The sequence below is a fragment of the Lithobates pipiens genome, unplaced genomic scaffold (assembly GCF_037356315.1).
Source record: "Lithobates pipiens isolate NorthernLeopardFrog02 unplaced genomic scaffold, aLitPip1_a1.2 Scaffold_23, whole genome shotgun sequence".
Taxonomy (NCBI): Eukaryota; Metazoa; Chordata; class Amphibia; order Anura; family Ranidae; genus Lithobates; species Lithobates pipiens.
Genome location: NW_027507785.1, coordinates 198,602,549 through 198,625,698, shown reverse-complemented (window position 1 = coordinate 198,625,698; position 23,150 = coordinate 198,602,549). Strand labels below are relative to the sequence as shown.

General features: G+C 43.5%; 1 protein-coding gene across 1 annotated transcript; it reads left to right on the top strand.

The window, feature by feature from the left end:
* The first annotated feature begins 147 nt into the window (after positions 1 to 147).
* CUNH1orf53 (chromosome unknown C1orf53 homolog) lies at positions 148 to 17,581 on the top strand. The gene is made up of 3 exons (XM_077452753.1): positions 148 to 407; positions 13,343 to 13,444; positions 17,342 to 17,581. Exons 1-3 carry the CDS (start codon positions 183 to 185, stop codon positions 17,411 to 17,413), a joined length of 399 nt encoding a protein of 132 aa, XP_077308879.1. The 5' UTR covers positions 148 to 182; the 3' UTR covers positions 17,414 to 17,581.
* Positions 17,582 to 23,150: the final 5,569 nt, after the last annotated feature.

Here is a 23,150-nt window from a genome sequence, read left to right as displayed (position 1 = left end):
ATCCCAACACTGACATCAGTATATTTATTCATAGCAATAGACTTCCATAGACTGTGGAGCTCCCTGTGAGGAATGCTCTCCACTCATATTAGGTACGAACTCCAGCCGATATGACAATGTGACCTCACACTACAGAGGAAGGCGCTGGTTTCCGGGTGTGGAAGGTGCCCCGCCCCCTCTGTATGGTTCCCCTGACCCGCTGTGTGCGGCGCTCAGTGCCCGGTGTTGTCTCCCTATTACGGCTCTGTGTGCCTCCTTCCTCCTCCATTCTATGTATGGAGCGAGGGCTCAGCTCTGAGACATGCGGGGAGCAGCAGCAGGACAGTCCGGGGCCTGGCCGGGGGGAGGAGGCCGAGCCGGATCCTGCGGTGCTGCAGATAGTGCGGGCTCATGAGGAGGCGTGCCTGGTAAGCTGTGTGACCTCCTCATTACACCTCAGTGTCCGCACTACTCTCTATTCACATAGACACACTGCTGACACTCTGCTGCTGGTGTGTATAGAAAGTATGACAGAGTGAGCAGGGATTAGAACCCCTGTCCGTTTTTATTGCCGTCATTAGAAAGTAAAAGAAAATCCCACATTTTGGGCTGTCAGAACAGGAATAGAGAGGAAATCTTTCAATGGGGACACTAGTTCTGGTGACACTGAGATTCCTTCACCTTTGGAGGGATTTCCTCTCCCTTCCTGTTGGCACACAGATGGCAAAAAATTGACGGGTTATAACGCTCCCTTACGCTATCCAAAGTGATGGTAATAAAAAGTTTTGGCTTTAGTGGTACTTTAAGTGCACCCTGTAGGTAAAAGGTTATTTCCCAATTCTAGTATATGCAGTCAGCAGGGACCCCAATAGTGTACAAATCATCATGGTGGGTGCAGTGTAGAGATATTTGGCTTTATCTGGAGGCCAACCGCACCGTCCACACAAGTATCATTGTGAGTGATCAGCACTGCCCGGTATATGTTAGGACAGAGGGTGCGTTATCACAGCAAAGAGCATGGAGCTGCTGTAGTGCTCATCTGCCAATGCACACATGTGTAGTGCGCTCCCTTGTCCACATCTGCATTCCCAGTGTGCTCTTCCTTGCCCACAAATCTGCATTCCCAGTGCGCTCTTCCTTGCCCACAAATCTGCATTCCCAGTGCGCTCTTCCTTGTCCACAAATCTGCATTCCCAGTGCGCTCTTCCTTGTCCACAAATCTGCATTCCCAGTGCGCTCTTCCTTGTCCACAAATCTGCATTCCCAGTGCGCTCTTCCTTGTCCACAAATCTGCATTCCCGGTGCGCTCTTCCTTGTCCACAAATCTGCATTCCCGGTGCGCTCTTCCTTGTCCACAAATCTGCATTCCCAGTGAGCTCTTCCTTGTCCACAAATCTGCATTCCCAGTGAGCTCTTCCTTGTCCACAAATCTGCATTCCCAGTGAGCTCTTCCTTGTCCACAAATCTGCATTCCCAGTGAGCTCTTCCTTGTCCAAAAATCTGCATTCCCAGTGCGCTCTTCCTTGTCCACAAATCTGCATTCCCAGTGCGCTCTTCCTTGTCCACAAATCTGCATTCCCAGTGCGCTCTTCCTTGTCCACAAATCTGCATTCCCAGTGCGCTCTTCCTTGTCCACAAATCTGCATTCCCAGTGCACTCTTCCTTGTCCACAAATCTGCATTCCCAGTGCGCTCTTCCTTGTCCACAAATCTGCAATCCAAGTGCGCTCTACTTTGTCCACAAATCCTGGATGTGTGCATTGCGCTCTTTCCCCTGTCCACAAATCCTGGATGTGTGCATTGCGCTCTTTCCCCTGTCCACAAATCCTGGATGTGTGCATTGCGCTCTCCCTTGTCCAAAAATCCTGGATATGGGCATTGCGCTCTCCCTTGTCCACAAATCGCCTGTAAATCTGCACAGAGCACTCTCCCCCAAATACAAACCCACATGTGTGCAGGACTTCTGTGATGGGGGAGGGAGAGCGCACTGGCCATATGTGTGTTTGTGGATGAGGGAGAGTGTTCTGTGCGTGTGCATGTTTGAGTGCACTGTGTGTGGATTTGTGGATGAGGGAGAGTGTTTGTGCAGATTTGTGGAAGATTTATGGATGAGGGAGAGCGCACTGCACATGTCCAGATTTCTGGACGCAGGAGAGCACACTGTACATTTGGTTTGTGGATGAGGAGCAGTGCAGATATGGGGATGGAGAAGAGCACACTGAGCATGTAAATATTTCTTGAACAGGGGAGAGCGCACTGTACATGTGTACGTTTGTTGACTAGTGAGAGATGCATTGCGCACATGCAGAGTTGTAGATGAAGGAAATTACTGCAAACTTTTTTAAACTAGGAAAAAGGACACTGCTCATATGCATATTTGTCGATGAGGGAAAGGGCTTTGGTGCATGTGCGAACTGATTGGGTGAGAGAACACACGCTGTGCATGTGCAGATTTTCGATCAAAGGAATGTGTTCTGCACATTTATGGACTGCTACTTTTGTCAACTAGGCTTGTGGAAGTTGCCGAAGGCCTACGACAACAAGCACAATTTTCCTTCACTGCACCATGATGAGGAAATGACTAGGCCCCCTGCCTACACTGCAATTGTTTAGATATGTTCTGCTGCTTGTGCTGCTGCTGTTTGCTCTTCTGTAGAGCTACACTGGCTGAAAAATCTTCAGCATCCCACACTACTTGGAGTGCCTGTTGGGTGCCTGGTGTACTGCTAAGGGGTATTATTGTGCTGCAGTGCTAATAATTTTAAAGGACGCACAACACATGGTGCCGCTCTACCATGTGCTGCCATATAAAAAATTTACAATTTTTAGGTCCATTGTACTGCAATACATGGTCCCTTCAAATAAATTTGCTGCCCTAACACAACGCAATGAAGCTGGAAAGTGTGAAAGGGCCCTAAGTCCGGTTGTTACTCTTGCCACTGTAACCATAGCACACAGGAGACACCCACAAACGTGTGAGATGCTGGACATTATTCAGCCACCTTAGCTCTGAACAGAGGGAAGATCTTTGGCACAGCAGGACAGGTAAGTATTGATTTCCTTACAGGATTCACTTTATTAATTGCAAGACAGCCACTTTATTGAGACCCTGTGACTTCTCCCAATAAGTTCAGGTGACACAGACTCTATATGGTTCACCTTTGCAGTGCTCCACTGCCATTCCTTCGCCTTTCCGATTGTGTCGCAGCTTACCCATGGCTAATGAGGTCACCTCCTCTTTCATGTGACATTGTTTAGGCTTGGCCATTGGTCCCCAAGGCTTAGGCCACTGCAAAAATATGAGCATAAATTTGCTGTCCCAAAAAAAAAATGAGTATTGTATTTTGCTATGCAGCTGCCAGTCACTGCGGTTTGATCTGCTCCTCCAGCATGGCAATGGCTGGCTTTGACTTGCAGCTGCATCCTGAAAGGTAGAACCAGCTGTCAATAAGGCAGATCAGTGTATACTGAAAATATTGTCGGGATCCTTCTCGTAATTGACTTGGCTCTGCCCTGTCTGTTGGTAGCAGGCTATTGGGTCACAGGAGAGCAAAAGTAAATGTACTCCTGTGACCCAAAAAAATAAGCATGGCCAATAGTTTTCTTACATATTTTACATGACTGAAAGGTTACTTTCTCAGTGAATTATCTGGATCTACCTTTGGACACCGGCAGGATATATTGTTTAACTTTACATCTGTAAGTGTCTGTACTTTATATTTGTACTTGTGACTTGACCTGCAATGTAACTGGAACACGCAATTCTATATGTTCTGTCCCCTAGTACCCTGAGAAAAAAAAGACTGTTTTTATTTCTGCTTTTTGGTGTGTTTAAAATGTCAATAGGTGCCAATGACAACGCATCAAAACAATCATTTTTATGTGTTGGTTACAGGTATTAACAAGCCTTGGCCATAAAAAAAGAAAATCTCTACACACGCACTGATCACAATGGTCCCTGAACTGTTTAATCATTAATAATCTTGCAGAGTTAGCCCTCGTTCACGTTGACTGCAGCTTTGAAACTATGCGACTTCATCTGAGATTGCACGATTTCAAAGCTGCTTCATACACAGATGTCTATTCAAGAAGCACCCAAAATTGCCCCTTGACCTTGAGCCCAGCGACCTAGAGCTACTGACCCACAGTGAATCACTGCAAAAACCAGTTTCCTGCTTACATATAGATCTATTCCATGAAACAACCCTCCTGTTGGGGCTTTGCAGGAGAGCTTGGGAGGCCATAGCCCCGGGACTGGACAGAGACGATTTTGACGATATGTAGGGGACTGCATTCCAGTATTTAGTGTCTAGCAGAGATTCACTACAAGTTCCAACACAGAATCTGCCTCACCCCGGCTAGACTGGCAAATATGTTTGGAACCCAGCACTTCGGCTGCTTTCACACTGGGGCGGTATTCAGGCGTTACAGCGCCTGAAAAAAACCGGCCCCTTTCACTCCAGTGTGAAAGCCGGAAGGCTTTCACACTGGAGCGGTGCGCTGGCAGGACAGTGAAAAAAGTCCTGCTAGCCGCATCTTTGGAGCGGTGAAGGAGCGGTGTATTCACCGCTCCTAATCCGCTCCTACCCATTGAAATCAATGGGACAGCGCGGCAATAGCGCCGGCAAAGCGCCGCTGCAGCGGCGCTTTGCGGGCGGTTTTAACCCTTTTTCGGCCGCTAGCGGGGGGCCCGCAGACCGCCGCTAAAATGACGGTAAAGCGCCGCTAAAACCGCTTTACCGCCGACGCCCGCACCGCCCCAGTGTGAAAGGGGCCTTCCTGTGCTGGAGATGCGCTGCACCCTTAGCTAATTTTATGCATATTTTCTAGGAATACCCATCGATTAAAGCTTATTGGCAAGCCAATGCCTCCTGTATAAGGTTGGTCACTTCAATCTCTATCCCTGTGTCCATTGAGGTGTGTCTTCTATACTTAGTGGAGCCTCTGGCCACTACCAGGGCCATTCGGACCCTTCTTACCCTGTTACTGTTTTATGCTAAAAAGCGCATTATCCTTTCATGGAAGAGCTCTGTGTCACTGACTTTGGAGTCTTGGAAAACATTGGTCAACAAGGCAGTACCCTTTTACAAGGCTACATACTTAAGCAGAGGGGCTCTGAACAAATGAACAAATTTGAGAAGGTTTGGGGGGGTGAATGGCTTCCGTGGACACGGCATCAGATTAATCGCACTAGAACACAGCCTAGGATCCTTGGTAGGCATAGCAGCTTGGAGAGGAGATTGTCTTGAAGGGCTAGAAATTAGTGAGTGGTCGAAGAACTGGCGCACTGCATATTTGGGGATGGACAACTCTCCTTAGTTGAACCATGTCACCGGGGGGGGGGGGGGGGAGAGAACGTCCCCACTCCACGGAGGATATCTGCTAGATCATATGGGAATTCACAGAAATGTATCCTTGTGTTATGGTAGGAATGTTTGTGTACCTATCTGGGCAAAGTTAGGGAGGGGATACATCACAAGTTTATGTGATACCTTTCCTTTTATGTTGTACTGTTTTCTGTACCGATTTGTGGCCGGTTGTTGCCCACAATGTGTCACTTGTTATAACATGTATTGTATAAAACAAAATAAATCATTAAAAAAAAAAAAGCACCCAAAATCGCCACAAGTAGTGCAGGAACTACTTTTTCAAATCAATGCAGCACTGCAAAGTCTGTCGCACCAATATGAACACTGTGATTGCCGGCAATATGGTGCGACTTGTCATGCAATGACAATTTGCTCCAATGTGAACGAGGGCTTAAATGGTGTACGTTGTTAAAGGAAACCTGTACTTGGAAATAATTGGGGGTAAGGGCTGTCAATGCCTGCTTCTTTCAGTAATGGTTGTCCCTGGCTTGCTGAGTCATAGACCTGGAACAGCTATGATGATTACAAAGTTATAGTGGTTTTAAACCAAAAAGCAAACCTTTATTATATTGTAGCTTACCAATTTGTACATGTGATGGCTGTATTAGTTTTCTTGGCTTTCTTTCTTCTGTTTTCATCTGGTGATCTGGCCAGTAAGGCCCCTGTCACATGGGGCAGGTCCACTGAGCGGGCTCCGCTAGCTCAGGAGTAGATTGCTCCATTGTTCCCTGCTGAGCCGGCAGATGACGGGTGCCTCTCTGCTCACTGCGCAGGGAGGGACCTGTCAGTCCCACAGATTTTTATGGGGAGTTCGCACGTGCTGTCCGTAGTTCATCCGATCCAATCCGCCAGATGAATGGCGAACGTATCGCCATAGGTCTGTCTTGATTGGATGGAGTTGGGTGTCAGCGGACATCTCTCCGCTGACATCTGTCTGCTCGTAGGAGTCAATGAGTGGCCCACTCAGATCTGCCAGTCCGTATGGATCCACCGGGCTTATCGCGTGAAAGGGGCCTAAGTTTTGTTTTTCAAAATGTAGCAGAATGTATCCGTTGTAGAGATGAGACAAATCATTTATTACTGATGGGCTGCTTACAATGGTCAGCTTCTGTTTGTAATACAATATAAAGTTTAACCTGGAGTTTAGCTTCAATTTGTTAGTGTATTTATATCTTCTTGTACATCTAAACTCCCCTCCCCCAGACTGACAATGTTGCTGTCTGCTGTGCCCCCTGTGCTCAATCATCCAGAGTGAGGGCGCTCTAATGCAGGAGGTGTGTTACTGGCCAGACCACCAGGTGAAAACAGAGGCAAAAAAGCTTAAAAGAAGAAAACTAATGTAGTTATCACATCTAAGGATTAGTAAGCTGCAATATATGACACTTTTGGTTTTGGGATTAATACCGCTTTAAGAGTCAAATCAAAGCCCTGAACGGTATACTTGTTCCAGATCTGTGACTAAAAGGATTGAAGCCACTGGATCAGTATAAAATCCAGGCAGATGGCATTTTCTGAAGGAAAGATTGTCATTGACAGCTTACATATTCCTTCCATATCCTAAAGCACAGATTTTCCACATCAGCATTATGGTTGTCCTAGGAGTACACTATGTGTGGAGTTTAGGGGTGCTCTACATACAGAGTGCAGAGTTTAGGGGTGCGCTGTGTAAAGAGTTTGGGGTTGAGGAATTCGCTATATACAGAGTTCAGGGTTTAGGGATGTGCTATGCTCAGTGTGCAGGAATTGACTCTTTCACAGACTGCTCACATCTCACTTCCACCCATCCCCCTGGGTACAAGGGCCAGATTCGGCCTGTGGGCCTTGTGTTTGACGTGTGCTTATTATGTCACATGTAACACATGCAGTGGCTATTTACCTCCCTTGGGGTCCATTTAGATCCATGCTTCTGCATAAAATTGTGCTTCTTTTTTTTTTTTTTTTTGTAGCTTTAGGCAGGTGCGTTGTCTTGTGTCAGTGTGCGTTTCCTTTGTTTGCTGACATATGTTGACACACTGTTTTGTGTTACATGCTTTGTGATCTCTTGCTATTGACTTCTGTGGGCCTACCAGCCTGTTAAAATGTAGGAAAAAATAGACATGTATTTTAGGGCTGCAACTAACGATTATTTTTATAGTCGATTAGTTGGCCGATTATTGTTTCGATTAATCGGTTAATAACCTAAAAAAAAAAAAAAAAAAGTGGGTCAAATTGACGTTAGTTTTCAACCACAGTGACAGGAAAATTTGGAAATAATAGAAAACTTCTTAGTCAAAGGAATTTTCAGACAGTGTGTGTGGTTTTCGTTCAGAAATAAATTTTTTTTTAAAACAGAATGTCAAACAAAATTCTTTCAGCGAATGTACAAAGATTTTTCGTGTGAATATTCTCATCTAAAAAATTCATCTGTGTGGCCAGCATAAGGCCTATGCAGTTTGGTTTTGATCTGTTTCTGCAGTGCGTTTTGATTTTTGCGCACATGATTTTACTGCAGTTTGCATTTTTTTTTTTTTGGGAAGATTAAAAAAACACAAATTGCTGCAAAAACTCATTACACGCTTTTTTGCAGCTTCTCCACTGAAGTATATTGAACCAATAAAGCACCATTTTGCATTAAAAGTCCCTGACCCTTTCAGATGTGATTGTGTCCCATAGGAAACCATGTAAATGAACTGTAGTGCATTTCAGCAAAAAAGTACCAACACATAGATGTGAACCAGGTCTAAGACGTTTGGTAACATAATGGGGTTAAAAAAAACTAAAATTAGCCCTTTTATAGTAGGAAAAAAGCAGATAATCACTACTGTAAGGGTTTCATTTTTTACTGTAGAACAGTGAGAGTAATATTTACAGTAGCAATTTGCTCTTTTTGTACTATAAAGGGCTCATTTTATTTAGTTTTTATTTTTTTTTAACCCCATTATGTTACTGCCCGATTAATCGATTATGAATATAGTAATCGATTAATTTCATAATCGATTAGTTGTCAATTAATCGATTAGTAGTTTCAGCCCTAATGTATTTTACAAAATAAGATGAGGACAGGCTCTACTTTTATTAGGAGGAAGTGGGACACGTGCATTTTTAGTGCATATCATGTATGTAAACGAGCCCTTTCTGACTTTTGAGCCCATTTACAAACAGGCCTGTAGCTTCAGGCCTTGTTCACATGAGCGTAATACTACAACAGACAGCCATGAGAGGGTCATGTTTGCCCATATGGGGATGCACAGGTGTAACATGCATCCCTGCTCAAGCTTTTTCATTCATGTCAATTGGGACCTAGTGGCTGCCCTGACATGGATTCTGCTCCCAATTTACAGCCGCTCCGTCCCAATTGACATAAATGGGAAGGGATGCATGGGACACCTGTGCAATCCCAATGGGGGAAAACATGGCCCTCACGTGGGCATTTGTTGTAGTAAGCCTGTGTGGTCGGGCCTTACTTGTAATATATGAAATGGATGAATTTCTACTCACAAGTTTGTATCCAAGACCTAATTGTTTTCTTCCATTAACTGGATAAATATTTTAATATTAACCCCGTTTGCGTTGTTGACGGCGCAGATCTTGTATTTCACATTTTAAAGACAAATAAAATAGTATATATTTAGTTGCTTCTTCACTCTGGGATATGTCGGATTGATAAAAATAATTTTTAGAAAGCCATCTGTATACAGTCATTAGCGCTGCATAGCTTTGAGACATTTTTTTGCTGCCAATATGGTTTAAACAATTTGAAGAATAGAAAATAACCACAGATTTGTGATTTTCTACCAGACCACGTCTGTTACTTTGCTGTTCATACACATTTACATTGTTTACCGACCCAGACCCTATATAAGCTTTCAGTGATTTGCTGTGAATGGTGGAAAATGAATTGTAATTAGATTTTAGTCTGCGTTTTTCATGTTTCTTGTCATGAACAATTTTATAACGTTCACGAAGTGTCAGTTCTCCCACACAGTTGCACGTTTAAGTTGACCATGCACACTGTAATTAATGTGGCATGCGGATTATATTATTCTGTTTGCAGAGAAATATCTGGAATGGTAATTAATAGATTTTTTTTTCATTATTTCAGTGATGCATGTCATGCTTTCAATGCTGCAGTGTTAACAAAACACAGAGTTGCAGATGCCATAGTACCTTACACTACTATATCCCTATTTTCACCCGTGCAAAGGCCCATTATACTACTACACAGATCCTGATGCGCTAAAACAGTGTCATAGTTCTCCTTAATAAAAATAGTGTTTTTTGCCACCATGTATGTCAATGCTGCAGTGCAGCATGTTTTTAAAAATGAAAGCCTCGTTCATACATGGCATAATCTACCATATGCCTGTGCAGGGCTGTGTTTACCTGCAGGTGTCTTGTGTATCCCTATGTATGCAATCCCATTGATGTCTATAGAGACACTGTGGCTGTATTGACACAGCTTCCGTGTTCTAATGTGACATCTGTGCGGGTGTGTGTCCCCGAATATAGACAGTGTGAGTTTGGGGACATGCAGTTGCACCCACATGGATTTTATATTGGGGCACAGTGTGTCGCAATAGACATCAATGGGACTGCCTGCATGGGGAACTATGAAACACCTTCAGTGGATATAAAAAGTCTGCACACCCCTGTTAAAATGTCAGGTTTCTGTGATGTAAAAAAAAAAAATAGACAAAGATAAGTCATTTCAGAACTTTTTCCACCTTTTTAATGTGATCTATAAACTGTACAAAACAAACTGAGTAAAAATAAAAAAAATAAAATAATGTGGTTGCATAAGTGTGCACACCCTCTTATATCTAGGGCTGTAGCTGTGTTCAGAATTAAGCAATCACACTCAAACTCATGTTAAATAAGAGTTAGTACACACCTACCAGCATTTTAAAGTGCCTCTGATTAACCCCAAATAAAGTTCAACTCTTCAAGGAGGTCTTTCCTGACATTTTCTTAGGCGCATCTTACAGCAAAAGCGATGGTGCACAGAGAGCTTCCAAAGCATCAGAGGGATCTCATTGTTTAAATGTATCAGCCAGGAGAAGGGTGCAAAATAATTTTCAAGGCATTAGATATGCCATGGAACACAATGAAGACGGTCATCATCAAATGGAGAAAATATGGCACAACAGTGACATTACCAAGAACTGGATGTCCCTCCAAAATTGATAAAAAGATGAGGAGAAACTGGTCAGGGAGGCTGACAAGGCCTACAGCAACATTACAGGAGCTGCAGGAATATGTGGCAAGTACTGGCTGTGTTATACATGTGGCAAAGCTCTCCCGTATTATTCATATGTCTGGGCTATGGGGTAGAGTGGTAAGACGGAAGCTTTTTCTTATGGAAAAAAAAAACACCCAAGCCCGGCTAAATTTTGCAAAAAAACATCTGAAGTCTCGCAAAAGCATGTGGGAAAATGTGTTGTGGTCTGAAACTAAGGTTGAACTTTTTGCCCATAATTCCAAAAGACATGTTTGGCGCAAAAACAACACTGCACATCACCAAAAGAACACCATACCCACAGGGAAGCCTGGTGGTGGCAGCAGCATGCTTTGGGGCTGTTTTTCTTTAGCTGGAATAGGGGCTTTAGTCAACGTAGAGGGAATTATGAACCGTTCCAAATAACTGTCAAAACCTTCAGGCTTCTGCTAGAAAGCTGACCATGAAGAGGAACTTCATCTTTCAGCATGACAACCACCCAAAGCATACATCCAAATCAACAAAGGAATGGCTTCACCAGAAGAAGGTTAAAGTATTCAAATGGCCCAGCCAGAGCCCAGACCTGAATCCCATTGAAAATCTGTGGGGTTATCTGAAGAGGGCTCTGCACAGGAGATGCCCTTGCAATCTGACAGATTTGGAGTGTTTTTGCAAAGAAAAGTGGGCAAATATTGCAAGTCAAGATGTGCCATGCTGATAGACTCGTATTTAAAAAGACTGAGTGCTGTAATAAAATCAAAAAGGTGCTTCAGCAAAGTATTAGTTTAAGGGTGTGCACACTTATGAAACCATATCTTATTTATTTCTCTCCACCTTAAAGATTTCAGTTTGTTGTTCAACTGAGTTGTACAGTTTATAGGTCACATTAAAGGTGGAAAAAGCTCTGAAATTATTTATCGTTATAATTTTTTTACATCACAGAAACTTGACATTTTAACAATGGGGTGTAGAGTTTTTATATCCAGTGTATGCATCCCTTTGCAGGTAAACATGGCCCTGCAAGGGTATACAATAGAGCTGCATGATTCTGGCAAAAATGAGAATCACTATTTTTTTGCTTAGAAGAAAAAGATCACGATTCTTGCGACGTAAAATCTTTCACATTATACAAAAAAAAAAAAAAAATGGGCTAACTTTACTGTTTATTTTTTTTACCTTCCTTTTACAGAACAAGCAGTTCAGCAAAAGTGGCAGAGGGTTGAGACAAACCAAGTGGCAGAGGGCATCGGATCCCAGTGGGAGGGGGGGTCCCCTCTCCCGCCACCGATTTAAAAGTGATCTTGTGGCAAATCCACCGCAGATACCACTTTTATCTTGTAGCCGACCACTGGTCAAACACGGGGATACCGGGGTTATGGCAGCTAGCTGCTGCCATAACGATATCCGTCCCCAAAGTAGGGACGTACATCGGTGTGCGGCGGTCAGCAAGTGGTTAAACGTGAATACACCCTGGCTGTAATTAGTTGCGAGAACCCCAACGGGGGTTCTTGAGATTTATGAGTAGGCAGCCCCATTGAAAGCAGGCAGCGTGTATCCAAGGCTGAGCACTCATGTAACTGCTGCTTAAGAGATTGAATGCGAGTGGGCGCGGTAAGCTGGACTTCTCACAGCTAATCATAGCCAGGGTCCATTCGCAAGTGTGAATACACCCTAAAACAGTACCCAGCCCATCCACCTATTACATCTGATCTAGTAGCACTTGAGTACACCGGGTGTTTTGAGACTTCCAGTGTAAAATGTAGATCTGAGTAAGGAAGGTTGCACAAAAACCAACATGGTATACCATAGAAACTAGATAAACCGTTATGTAGATACCTCATGCATAGAAGCTTATTAAAATACTCTTATGTATACTGTATGTTTCTGCCAGGAGCTGACAGAAAAATCCAGCGTATATTTGGTGCATAAATATGTGCGTTTGCAGGCATAAGGCGCGTAGAAGCGTATGCATGTAAAGTCATTTTATTGACTAGAATATTCATTTATTCTGCAAGTACAACTCTAAACACATGGACACATAGGCTAAAATAGAGATTTGTTCAAAGGCATAAAACAATAAAAAAATTCCCCTAAGGCCTCATACACACTGATTCCTGAACATTTGCCCCTGGCCTCACTGCTCTAAACGTAGGTAGCGCTCAATGTACCATCCTGCCCCACTGCTGGCAACCAGTAAACGTCTGAGAAGCTGACAGCTGCTGCAGTTGGATGGTACACTGAGCGGTACTTATGTTTAGGGCAGTCTGCACCCAGGGGCAAATGCTCAGAACTGTGTGCATCAGGCCTCAAGGGAGACCTTTTTCATTTTTTTTTTTTTTTTTTTTTTTTATGCCTCTAAGCAGATCTCTATTTTAGCCATTTTGCCACTGGTTAGATTTATACTGTAGAGCAGATGCACATGCATTGGGGCTAAATGCCCGATGTGCCTGCGGCCTACAAATGGCAATTTTTTTTCTGCATGGGGCCTTAGACGGAAAACTAAAAGTGAGGCTTTAATATCTTTATTCAGGTGAATGAAGCAGTAAGTGTGCTCTGTACATTATATCCCATCTAAGTTACTGTTGTTTTTTTTGTTTTTTTTTATTAGTGAGCATTATACACGAGGTTAAAACTGCTGATTTAGGAAAAATATAAAAACATTTTAGGAGAGAAACCATTGAGAAAAAAAATCTGTATTCCTACATTATTATTTTTTTATTATTATTGTTGGTTATAGATTTTAGATTATTTATAGCAAGAATAAATATATGGAATGAACATGCAACTTTTTTGTTTTTCAGGCAGGTCAAGAAGGATATTCAGATCCCCATACTGGATATGTTGTTTTCACAAGAATAGCTCATTTGAAAAGAGGCAAATGCTGTGGGAGCGCATGTAGGCATGTAAGTACTTTGGGGGTTACAGAGAAAAGCTAAAAGTCAATTGTGTTCTGATGCAACTTGTTTAATGCCAAACCAGCAACCTGAGGGCCATTACATGATTGCTACCAGTACCATCTTTAAAGCAGGGGTGCCCAACCTTTTGAAGCGCGAGGGCCACTTAAGCGACTTGGTAACCGATCGCGGGCCACAATGAAAGAGCAGGCGAATGATAGGTCCGTGCAGAGCGGGCATGGACACAGCCCACTCTACTCTATGGGTCCTCTGATCTGATCCACCCGGATGGAAGGGGATTGATCTGTGTTTTTTTTTTTTTTTTCAGATTGGTGGTAGGCAGGTGTAAATGGACACAAATCTGTTTACATCTGCTGTTTCATAGTGGCAAATGGAGGGTCCGATTTGGGTTGGACCATTGTGTGAAAGGAGCTTTTCACACTAATGCAGCGCAGTGTACCTGTGTCTTTCCTGCAGGTTAGTTACACTTTGCCTTAGACTTCTATTATATCCTGCGAACAAAAAAATCCCCCTATATAAATGGGATTATAAGTGACCACCAACATCACACACAAATCAAAAACATGAATATTTTATTAACAAATACAGAACAAAAGATACACATGAATACATTAAAACCAGAGGGACCACTAAGCAAACAGTGTCCCAATGGTGTAGCAAAATGTTATAAACGCATAATTACATAAAAAAACAAAAAACAACCAATAAATATTAATCATACTCTAAGCTGATGACCCCACACCCTAATGGGTATGTGTATTTGTTAATAAGATATTCATGTTTTTGATTTGTGTGTGGTGTTGGTGGTCACTTATAATCCCATTTTTATATAGGGGGATTTTTTTGTTCAAAATGTATCAGGGATGAGACCACCACACTAGAATCTTTTGCTCCACTGAGAGCCCCCTTCCTTCTTTCGGCTATTATATCCTGCAGGTGTGGTGCACTTTCTGAAAGCTCAGCAAACCCGCAGGTAATAACAGAAGTCTATGCCTCAGCACAGGTAACCTGAAAGTGCACTGCACCTGCGGATCAGTTTGAAAGCAGCCCAGTAACCACTGCGCAGATATGCCCATATATACACTGCAATTTTAGTAATAAACTGACCTTTATTAACAGTCTTTCATTCAGGTATTGCCTGCTGTTGCTGTCCCAGGCAGAGTGCATTTGGTATCACAGCTCTGCTCCACAGCCGCTTGCTTTAAGGTTACTCACATTCTTCTCTTAACACATAGTTTGAGTACCACCAATTACTTATTGTCCACAAGAAGATAAATAAATCAGAATAGCATCACTATTCCTTAACTTCAAATTATAGGGCTGATGTCCCTGGTGCAGACTCGCACATGGTACAATGTCTTCACTGTTAGGGTTGACAACCCTGGTAGGTGTAAAGTCTAAGTGACAGCTCACTCAGTCTTCACCTGAGCACCCTGCAAAGAGTGATGTGCCAGTGATCCTAGTGTCACCTGGGCTACTTGGCTGCAAAATGACACCTGTTTGCGGGGTTAAGGATCACCCCACCAAGAAGGCACAGGGATAGAATAACTTCACTGTGAAGACAGTAGTGTGATATGACTAAGGGCCAGATTTTGAGCTGAAGTCAAGGCAGGCAGCAGCCAAGAGAATAGTCACAGGTCAAGTCAGGTGGCAAATAAGATAGCAATACAAACGGGCAAAGTCAACAACAGAAGCAAAAGACGAGCAGGGACAGTCAGTCTGGGTTAGCAATGGGTAAAGCTAAAACAAATAACTTGGTGCATAAGGTAGTGGCGAGAAAACACAGTCCCGGCCACCAGTGAACATGCCCAGCATCTGTGATGCCCTCCAGTTCATGTGCTTACACATGCACCCAGCCATAGTTGAAAGGCTACAAGCTGGCACGTGGGTGACACAAAGAAGATGAACAGGACGGGCCATTCCCCTGGCTGTATAGACACAGAACCTAAAGGTATTGTAATACAGCCCTTTGGAAACTATCCTCAACACTTTGGGTTATGCAGTGAATGTGGCGTTCAACAAACATTCACTGCATTTGTATCTTCCTAGTGCATGTGTTATAAAGTACAGCGTTTGATTCACTTGCAGTGAATGTTTGAGTATCACATTTACTGCTTTATAAATATACATGTGCCTTTCTTATTAACCAGGTAATTCAGTTATAGCTTTACACTCTCGCCAATTAACATTTTGTACTACACTACACTAAAGAATTACTTACCAGCTAACTCTCAGACCCATTTATCATACACTGGCTACCAATTATTTCATTACATACCTGTAAAATGCATTGTTATATATATATATATATATATATATATATATATATATATATATATATATATATATATATATATATATATATGTAATGTATATTTATTACAGTAGTCTAACACTATAGGCCAAGAACATTCTACCAGCAGAGGAAATAGTGAGGGAGATCTCAGTCTATGGGGATTCATGTGCGAACAGCTTAAAGGGTGCAGTGTGGAGTGAAACATTATTACCACTGCTAAATGTGAAAGCTCCTTGCTCAGGGCTCCTAATTGTTAAAGGAGTTTTAAACCCTCGTGTTTTTTCACCTTAAAGAACCCGATGCATTAAGGTGAAAAAACTTCTGTCACTGACCAGGCCCCCCCCCCCGTTTTACTCACCGGAGACGCGCAAACCCTCTCTGGCCGGGGTCTCGGGTCTTGATTGGCTAGCTTGATAGCGCAGCCATTGGCTCCCGCTGCTGTCAATCAAATCCAATGATGCAGGCGCTGAGGGGTGGGGCATTCTGTGTCTATGGACGTGGGTCCTGGCCAGTGAGTCTCAGGACCCACTTCCTGTTCGGCCAGGAGGAGAAGCTACAGGAGGGGCTTCTCCTCCTGGCCAAACAGGAAGTGGGTCCTGAGACTCCCTGGCCAATCAGGTCTCAAGAGCTGCTTCCTGATTGGCTGGGAGGAGAATCGGGAAGACAATAGCGAATATATAAATTTGCTATTCTCACACAAGTGGGTGGACATGGGGCGCAGTGCTCTGCACCCCGAGTCCACCCTTTTTTGATGCAAATTAGAGCTTCCGTCTCAAATCGCATCCATTAAAAAACAAAAAACATTGGAATCGATGCGTCCGGTGCCCTGCATGGACATTTTTGGGCTGGCCAACGCTCATTTGTCTGGCTGTTTGAACAGGAATCTCAATAGACTGTACACAGTACTGCTGTCTCCCTCATATTATGTTTCTGCTGGTTCAATTATTCTTATTCTCCATAGAGTTAGGCTATTTTCTCTATTGAGAAAGGTTCTTTAACTCTTATGGTCGAATGTTCTTATAGCTATTTTTCTCTTAGGATCGAATGTCACATTTGCCTGGTGAAAGGCAACAAGTAGAAACTGACATTGCACACATTATACATACATTACAGGTATTATTTATTATGTTTTCGAGAATAAGACCTTTGCAAAGCAGATTTTTTTTTTATAAACAGACCCCAAAGTGTCTTAACTTGACCTTGAAAATGTAAAGGTGGTATTCTCTGCCCTAGAATGCAAGTAACCCTTTTAGTAAATCATTAATTTTGCCATCTCTTGCTGTGTAGGGGACCTCTGTCTGTGCAGCCACATTAGTTTGCTGTGTTTTTACACTTTATCTGGATAATTATCATGCATTACACATAATTATTTTTATTTAAGCTTCCATAAAAATAAAAGCGCATATGCAGCCAGAAGAAAGTGTTAACAATTAGGAATTCTGTCTTGTGTATAGGATGTTCACAAAATCACTATGCAATTTGCATGTGATACTCCTAACCTAGAGAAAGACTGCAGTGTTGGATTTTGTGTGGTGTGGTTTAATGCCATAAACTGATAAATAATAATAATCCATTTTCTCTTTTTCCAGTGTCCATATGGCCAGGAAAACGTTAAGGATTCATCTAGAAAGAAGCAATTTAATTCCTTTTTTTACACATGACAGCCGAGTTCAATCTCGCAGCTATTTTTTCATTAATCGAGGGGATTTTAAAATGTGGTATTGTAAAGCAATTGTATTTAGTCCTGCTAACGATGCCGTCTTTCTAGTTAATATTCCTAAGTAATGAATTCAATGTTAATTGTAATAAAACATCAAATGGAAAGCAAATGTTCTCAGTCATTACTGTGTTCATACAAAGTTACTCCATGCTCAGAACATTAAGGATGTACTGTTTTTTTTTTTTTGTTTTTGTTTTTTTTTGTTCCTGCTTTTCAAATCACTTCCTAGTAATTTGTTTGTCCTTTTTATGTAAATTTCTTTCTTGTACTTTTATTAAAGCAAAGAGTGCATGACAAACTTGAAAAAGCTGGGCATGTTTAAAATTATTCAAGGCATTTGGAGAGAAGTCTTAAAAGGCCAGTGTTGTGAAAAATATTGTATTCTAGTAACGGTATGTAGTTAATACATGTAATGAGTCAGTGGCAAAGCTAGACCTTCTTTCACCCAGGGCAAAGACTCAATCCTGCACCCAATTCCCCCCTCCCCAATCTGACAAAGAAGGCCTACACAGTCACTACGTAGGTGAAGTTTGAATGAGGCACTTTTAAGCCTCACCTCTATAGCGAATTAGGAGGGAAAAGAGAAAATGAGCCAAGAAAAGGGTCTTTATTAAGGCTTGCTTCTGTGTGCTCTTCTTCCTTCATGGCAGCACCCCTCTATATAGAAATACTATAGGATTGTAAAAGACTTGGGACACCTTAGGATGCCCCAAGAAGAGTAGTAAAATTAGTGTATAGCGTGCCACGGTGAACAGTGGGTGTGGCCAAATTGTGGGAGGGTCTTAAAGGGGTTAAATAAATCGAAAGCGTTCTTGTTCTCATAAAATATGCTTAGAATAATAAAACAAATGTAAAAATGTGAACTTTGCCTACCTTTTAACAGAGGGCAGTGGACGGTGTCAGTAGGGCCAAGGTTGGTGCCAAGGTTGGTGTCAGTAGAGCAGTAGACATGTCTGTAGGGCAGTGGATGGTAACGGGTCATATTCTTTTTTATTTATTTATTTTATTTTTTTATTATTTATTTTACAATTTAGGAGCCTTGTTGGGATCTTTGGCGAAATATCAGGGATTTAACAGACACCTCATGTTTCACTTTTGAGACAGAGAAAAGGGAGTGAGGACAGAGAATTCCCCAGCCCCTTTCTCTGCAGACTCAGCTGCACTGAATAGTGAATACTGAGCGACTTCCTGTTCATTCACAAACTGAAGAATAATAAACGGTTTACTATGCCTCAGTTATTAGAAACTGAACTGCATTTCTGTACAATTCACATGAGATTCAGTGTGGTGCCATCTGAACCTGACAATGAAGGCCAAGAAATAATAAATTCTGCCAGGGTATGTAAACTTATGAGTACAACTGTATATTTGGTTACTGTGCTGCTCATTATTTAACCACTTGCTGGCCAGCCGCTGCAGTTGTACTGCGGCAACGTGGCTCGGCTGCGCGAATCGCTGTCATGCTTCCATATTCAGCCACTAGGGGCACAGGCGCGCCCATGGAGCCGATGGGAGTGCCCGTTGGTCGCGATCACTGCCCTGCTACCGCGATCACTCGGGGCACACCGAGAACCGGGATTTGTGTGTGTAAATGCAGTTTCCGGTCCACTAAGGTGATAAGAGACAGATCGTCTGTTCATACAGAGTATGAACAGTGATCTGTCATTTCCCCTACACAGTCCCCTCCCCCCTTCAGTTAGAACACACACTAGGGAACACAACCCCTTAAACGCCCCCTAGTGTTAACCTCTTCCCTGCCAGTGACATTTATACAGTAAGCAATGCATTTTTATAGCACTGATTGCTGTATAAATGCCAATGGTCCCAAAAATGTGTCAGAATTGTCCGACGTGTCCGTCATAATGTCGCAGCCCTGATAAAAATTGCAGATAGCTGCCATTACTAGTAAAAAAAAATTATAATAAAAATGCCATAAAACTATCCCCCATTTTGTAGACACTATAACTTTTGCGCAAACCAATCAATATACGCTTATTGGGATTTTTTTACCAAAAATATGTAGAAGAATACATATTGGCCTAAACTGAGGAAAAAAAATTGTTTTTTTTATATATTTTTGGGGGATATTTATTATAGCAAAAAGTAAAAAAATAATTTGCAGAGGTGATCAAATACCACCAAAAGAAAGCTCTATTTGTGGGGAAAAAAAGGATGTCAATTTTGTTTGGGTGCAACATCGCACCACCGTGCAATTGTCCGTTAAAGTGACCCAGTGCCGAATCTCAAAAAATGCTCTGGTCAGGAAGGGGGTAAAATCTTCCAGGGCTGAAGCGGTTAAACCACAGTGCAGATGCATAAACTTTTCTGTATAATATATGTGTCATAATATACATTATATACTGTCATGTGGAAAGCATTGACATTTCAGCATATTTCAATAGGCAAATATTAGGTCTTTTAAGCAAAGCCTAAAAAAAAGGAGAAATTGTCTTTTCAATTATGTACCGTATATACTCGAGTATAAGCCGAGATTTTCAGCCTCTTTTTTGAGGCTGAAAGTGCCCCCCTCGGCTTATACTCGAGTCATCGCTGTCTGCCCGCTCGATCAGCGTGTCGAGCAGACAGACAGCGGCCATTCTGATTCAAAAGCCGCGCCTCCGGCTCCGCCTTCGCCTGTGATAGGCGGAACACTGAATTTCCCAGCAGCCTGTGTTCCGCCTATCACGGGCATCCGCTCATCCTCGTACTACGGACGAGGATGATACGACGTCCGTGATAGGCGGAACACAGGCTGCTGGGAAATTCAGTGTTCCGCCTATCACAGGCGAAGGAGGAGGCGCGGCTTTTGAATTTTACAATGGCCGCCGACGAAGAGGGCACGGGACGGAGGCAAGGCAAGGCACGGCACGGGACGGGACGGGACGGGACGAAGGCAAGGCAAGGCACGACACGGGACGGAGGCTCGGACAAAGGCTCGGGACACAGGTAGGCTGGACACACACACACACACACACACACACACACACACACACACACACACACACACACACACACACACACACACACACACACACACACACACACACACACACACACACGGATGGAGACACACACACGGATGGATGGATGGAGACACACACACACAGGGATGGATGGATGGAGACACACACACACACAGGGATGGATGGATGGATGGAGACACACACACACAGGGATGGATGGATGGATGGATGGAGACACACACACACAGGGATGGATGGATGGATGGACACACACACACACAGGGATGGACGGACACACAGGGATGGACGGACACACAGGGATGGACGGACACACACACAGGGATGGACAGGCATGTCTCACCCTCGGCTTATACACGAGTCAATAAGTTTGCCAGTTTTTTTGGGGGTAAATTGGGGGCCTCGGCTTATATTCGGGTCGGCCTATACTCGAGTATATACGGTATTCAACAAAAAATCCATAGATGTATTGTGGAAAATGCAAGTACACCCTTTACTTTAGAAGCTGGTATATTGCTCTCTTCAGCAGAAATGACTTCATGTAGATGTTTTGCATAAGTGTTCACTAGTCCCTGACATCACTCTGACCACTCCTCCATGCAAAATTTCTTCAGTTGTAACATGGTTGTGGGTTTTCCTGAATGAACTGCACATTTTAGATTCCCCTACAACATTTTAATGGGAATCAAATCAGGGCTTTGACTAGGCCAGTTTATATTTTTGAACTGTTTGCTAGTGTGCTTCAAGTATTTTAATATAGTAAATGTTTCACCTCTGGTTCAACTGTAACTTTCGTACAAATTGACTCACATTCCCATCAAGCACATTGATTCAAAATTCATAGTTGACTCAATGGCTGCAAGCTGTCCAGTCCCTAAGGAAGCAAAACATTTTTTTTTTATATTATTATTTTTTTTTGTGCTTGAACTGTATGTACTTGTGTCTTTTTTCAACCTGACTATGTAACTTTGTAACCCTAAACCATACCATTTCTACCACCATGCTTCGCAGTTGGATTTTCTTCTAGGGGGCGGAGCCTGCGTATTGACATTACATTGCGGCCATCGTGAGACCTATTGTGTCTGAAATGTGTTTTCAGCTTACACGGCTTACAGTGCCATCTTTGTGAGTTTTATACCTTACCTTTTTTTTTATATATAATTAAACATTTTAAATGGAGAGCACTAGATTCTGCCTTCCTTCTTTTGCATATCCATCATATCTGGTGAGATGATTGGGATTTTTATCCCATGGGAATAAGCAATTTGAAGGAGGAAAGTCATTACCAGCATTACCAGCACCACGCCAGCCTTCTCTATTCTCCCCAGAGGGGAACACTGCTGATTTTATTCAGATATGAGGTGATCAGCCTATGAGACTGGTAGAGGAAAGCGCAAGTACTTTGGATTTTTGCGCCATTCGTTTATTGATTTCTCTTATATACACCAACAGACACAGCTCCTCTCTTAGCCATTGGGTTGTTACGCCACCTTTAGGAGAAGACTAGGCATAACATGTTATGAAAAAACACAGAACTTTTAGTACCGCCCAAGGGACATCCCTTAGGTAACAACCCCCCAGCCTCCCATGCAGCCAATCAGTTTTTTTGTTTTTTTTTGCCTAGTGAAGGAGAAGGACCTAGGAACCCTGACGGGCCCATCGGTCCGTGTTTTTTCAGCAGAAGCTTTGCTTTTCGCGCAAGATGAAAGATCCTGTGGTCTGCTATCAACAGCTGGCTGGGTGACAGGCTGGATACCCTTATCCTTGTAGTCTCCCCAGCCTGGCCAGCGAGCGTCTGCAGGTCAGCTATGCGCTGGGCCGGCCATGACATACCTCAGCTCCAGAGGTGGTTTGTGAGATTTTATCCCCCGGGGCGCACATATGACCGGGCTACTGATGTCTGCGTCACAGTGTGCGAGGCCAGCCGCCACCCCGTACTGCTCGGAGAGTGGGTCTGTGAAGGAATGTCTCCCAGCTCTTGAGGACTGGTAAGTACAGCTCTTCCTGCCTCGGTGTTGCTGAGCAGCTGGGCATTCCCTGGGAGGTCGATTCGGGGGTCCCTCATCTCCCTCCCTGCAGGGGATGCTGCATGTGGCTGCTGAGCGGTGCATGTGTCATGTACAGGGGCTCTCCGGGGGGGCTCTCACCTGGGGGGGGCTGCACTGGCTGGCTGTGCCCTGAGGTGTGTCTGTTGAGGCTGTGTCTGTAATCCCTGCAGCGCTGATCACTGCCATTTTCTGCCACTGTTCCTCATGGTTTTCGGTGTTCAACGGCCATCTTAGGTGAGGACAAGAAACAGCATGCTCTCCTGTAACTGGCAGACATTTTCCCTGGATTTTGTCTTTGGGAACGGCGGCCATTTTCTTGAAGCCTGATCGCGTTTTTCATCAGACTCTAGTAGCAGCATGCTTTCCTGTAGTCCAGCGGCCATTTTCCCAGTGCTTTATGTCCTTATGCTGGATGCTTGGCGGCCATTTTCTTTGAGCCTGGGCACATTCCAGATCAGTTTCAGTGCCATAAGCAGCAGCTTTGGATGACACAGTGGGAATTCCTTTGCACCTGGGAGCTGACAGAGAACACAGGTACTACTTGCTGGACAGCGCAGAACCAGTCAGGGTGGTGAGTCCTGCTGGATAGAGCCCCTCAGCCAGCAGCAGTTAGGAGGGTGGGACCATCCCTGTCCTAAGACACCTTCAG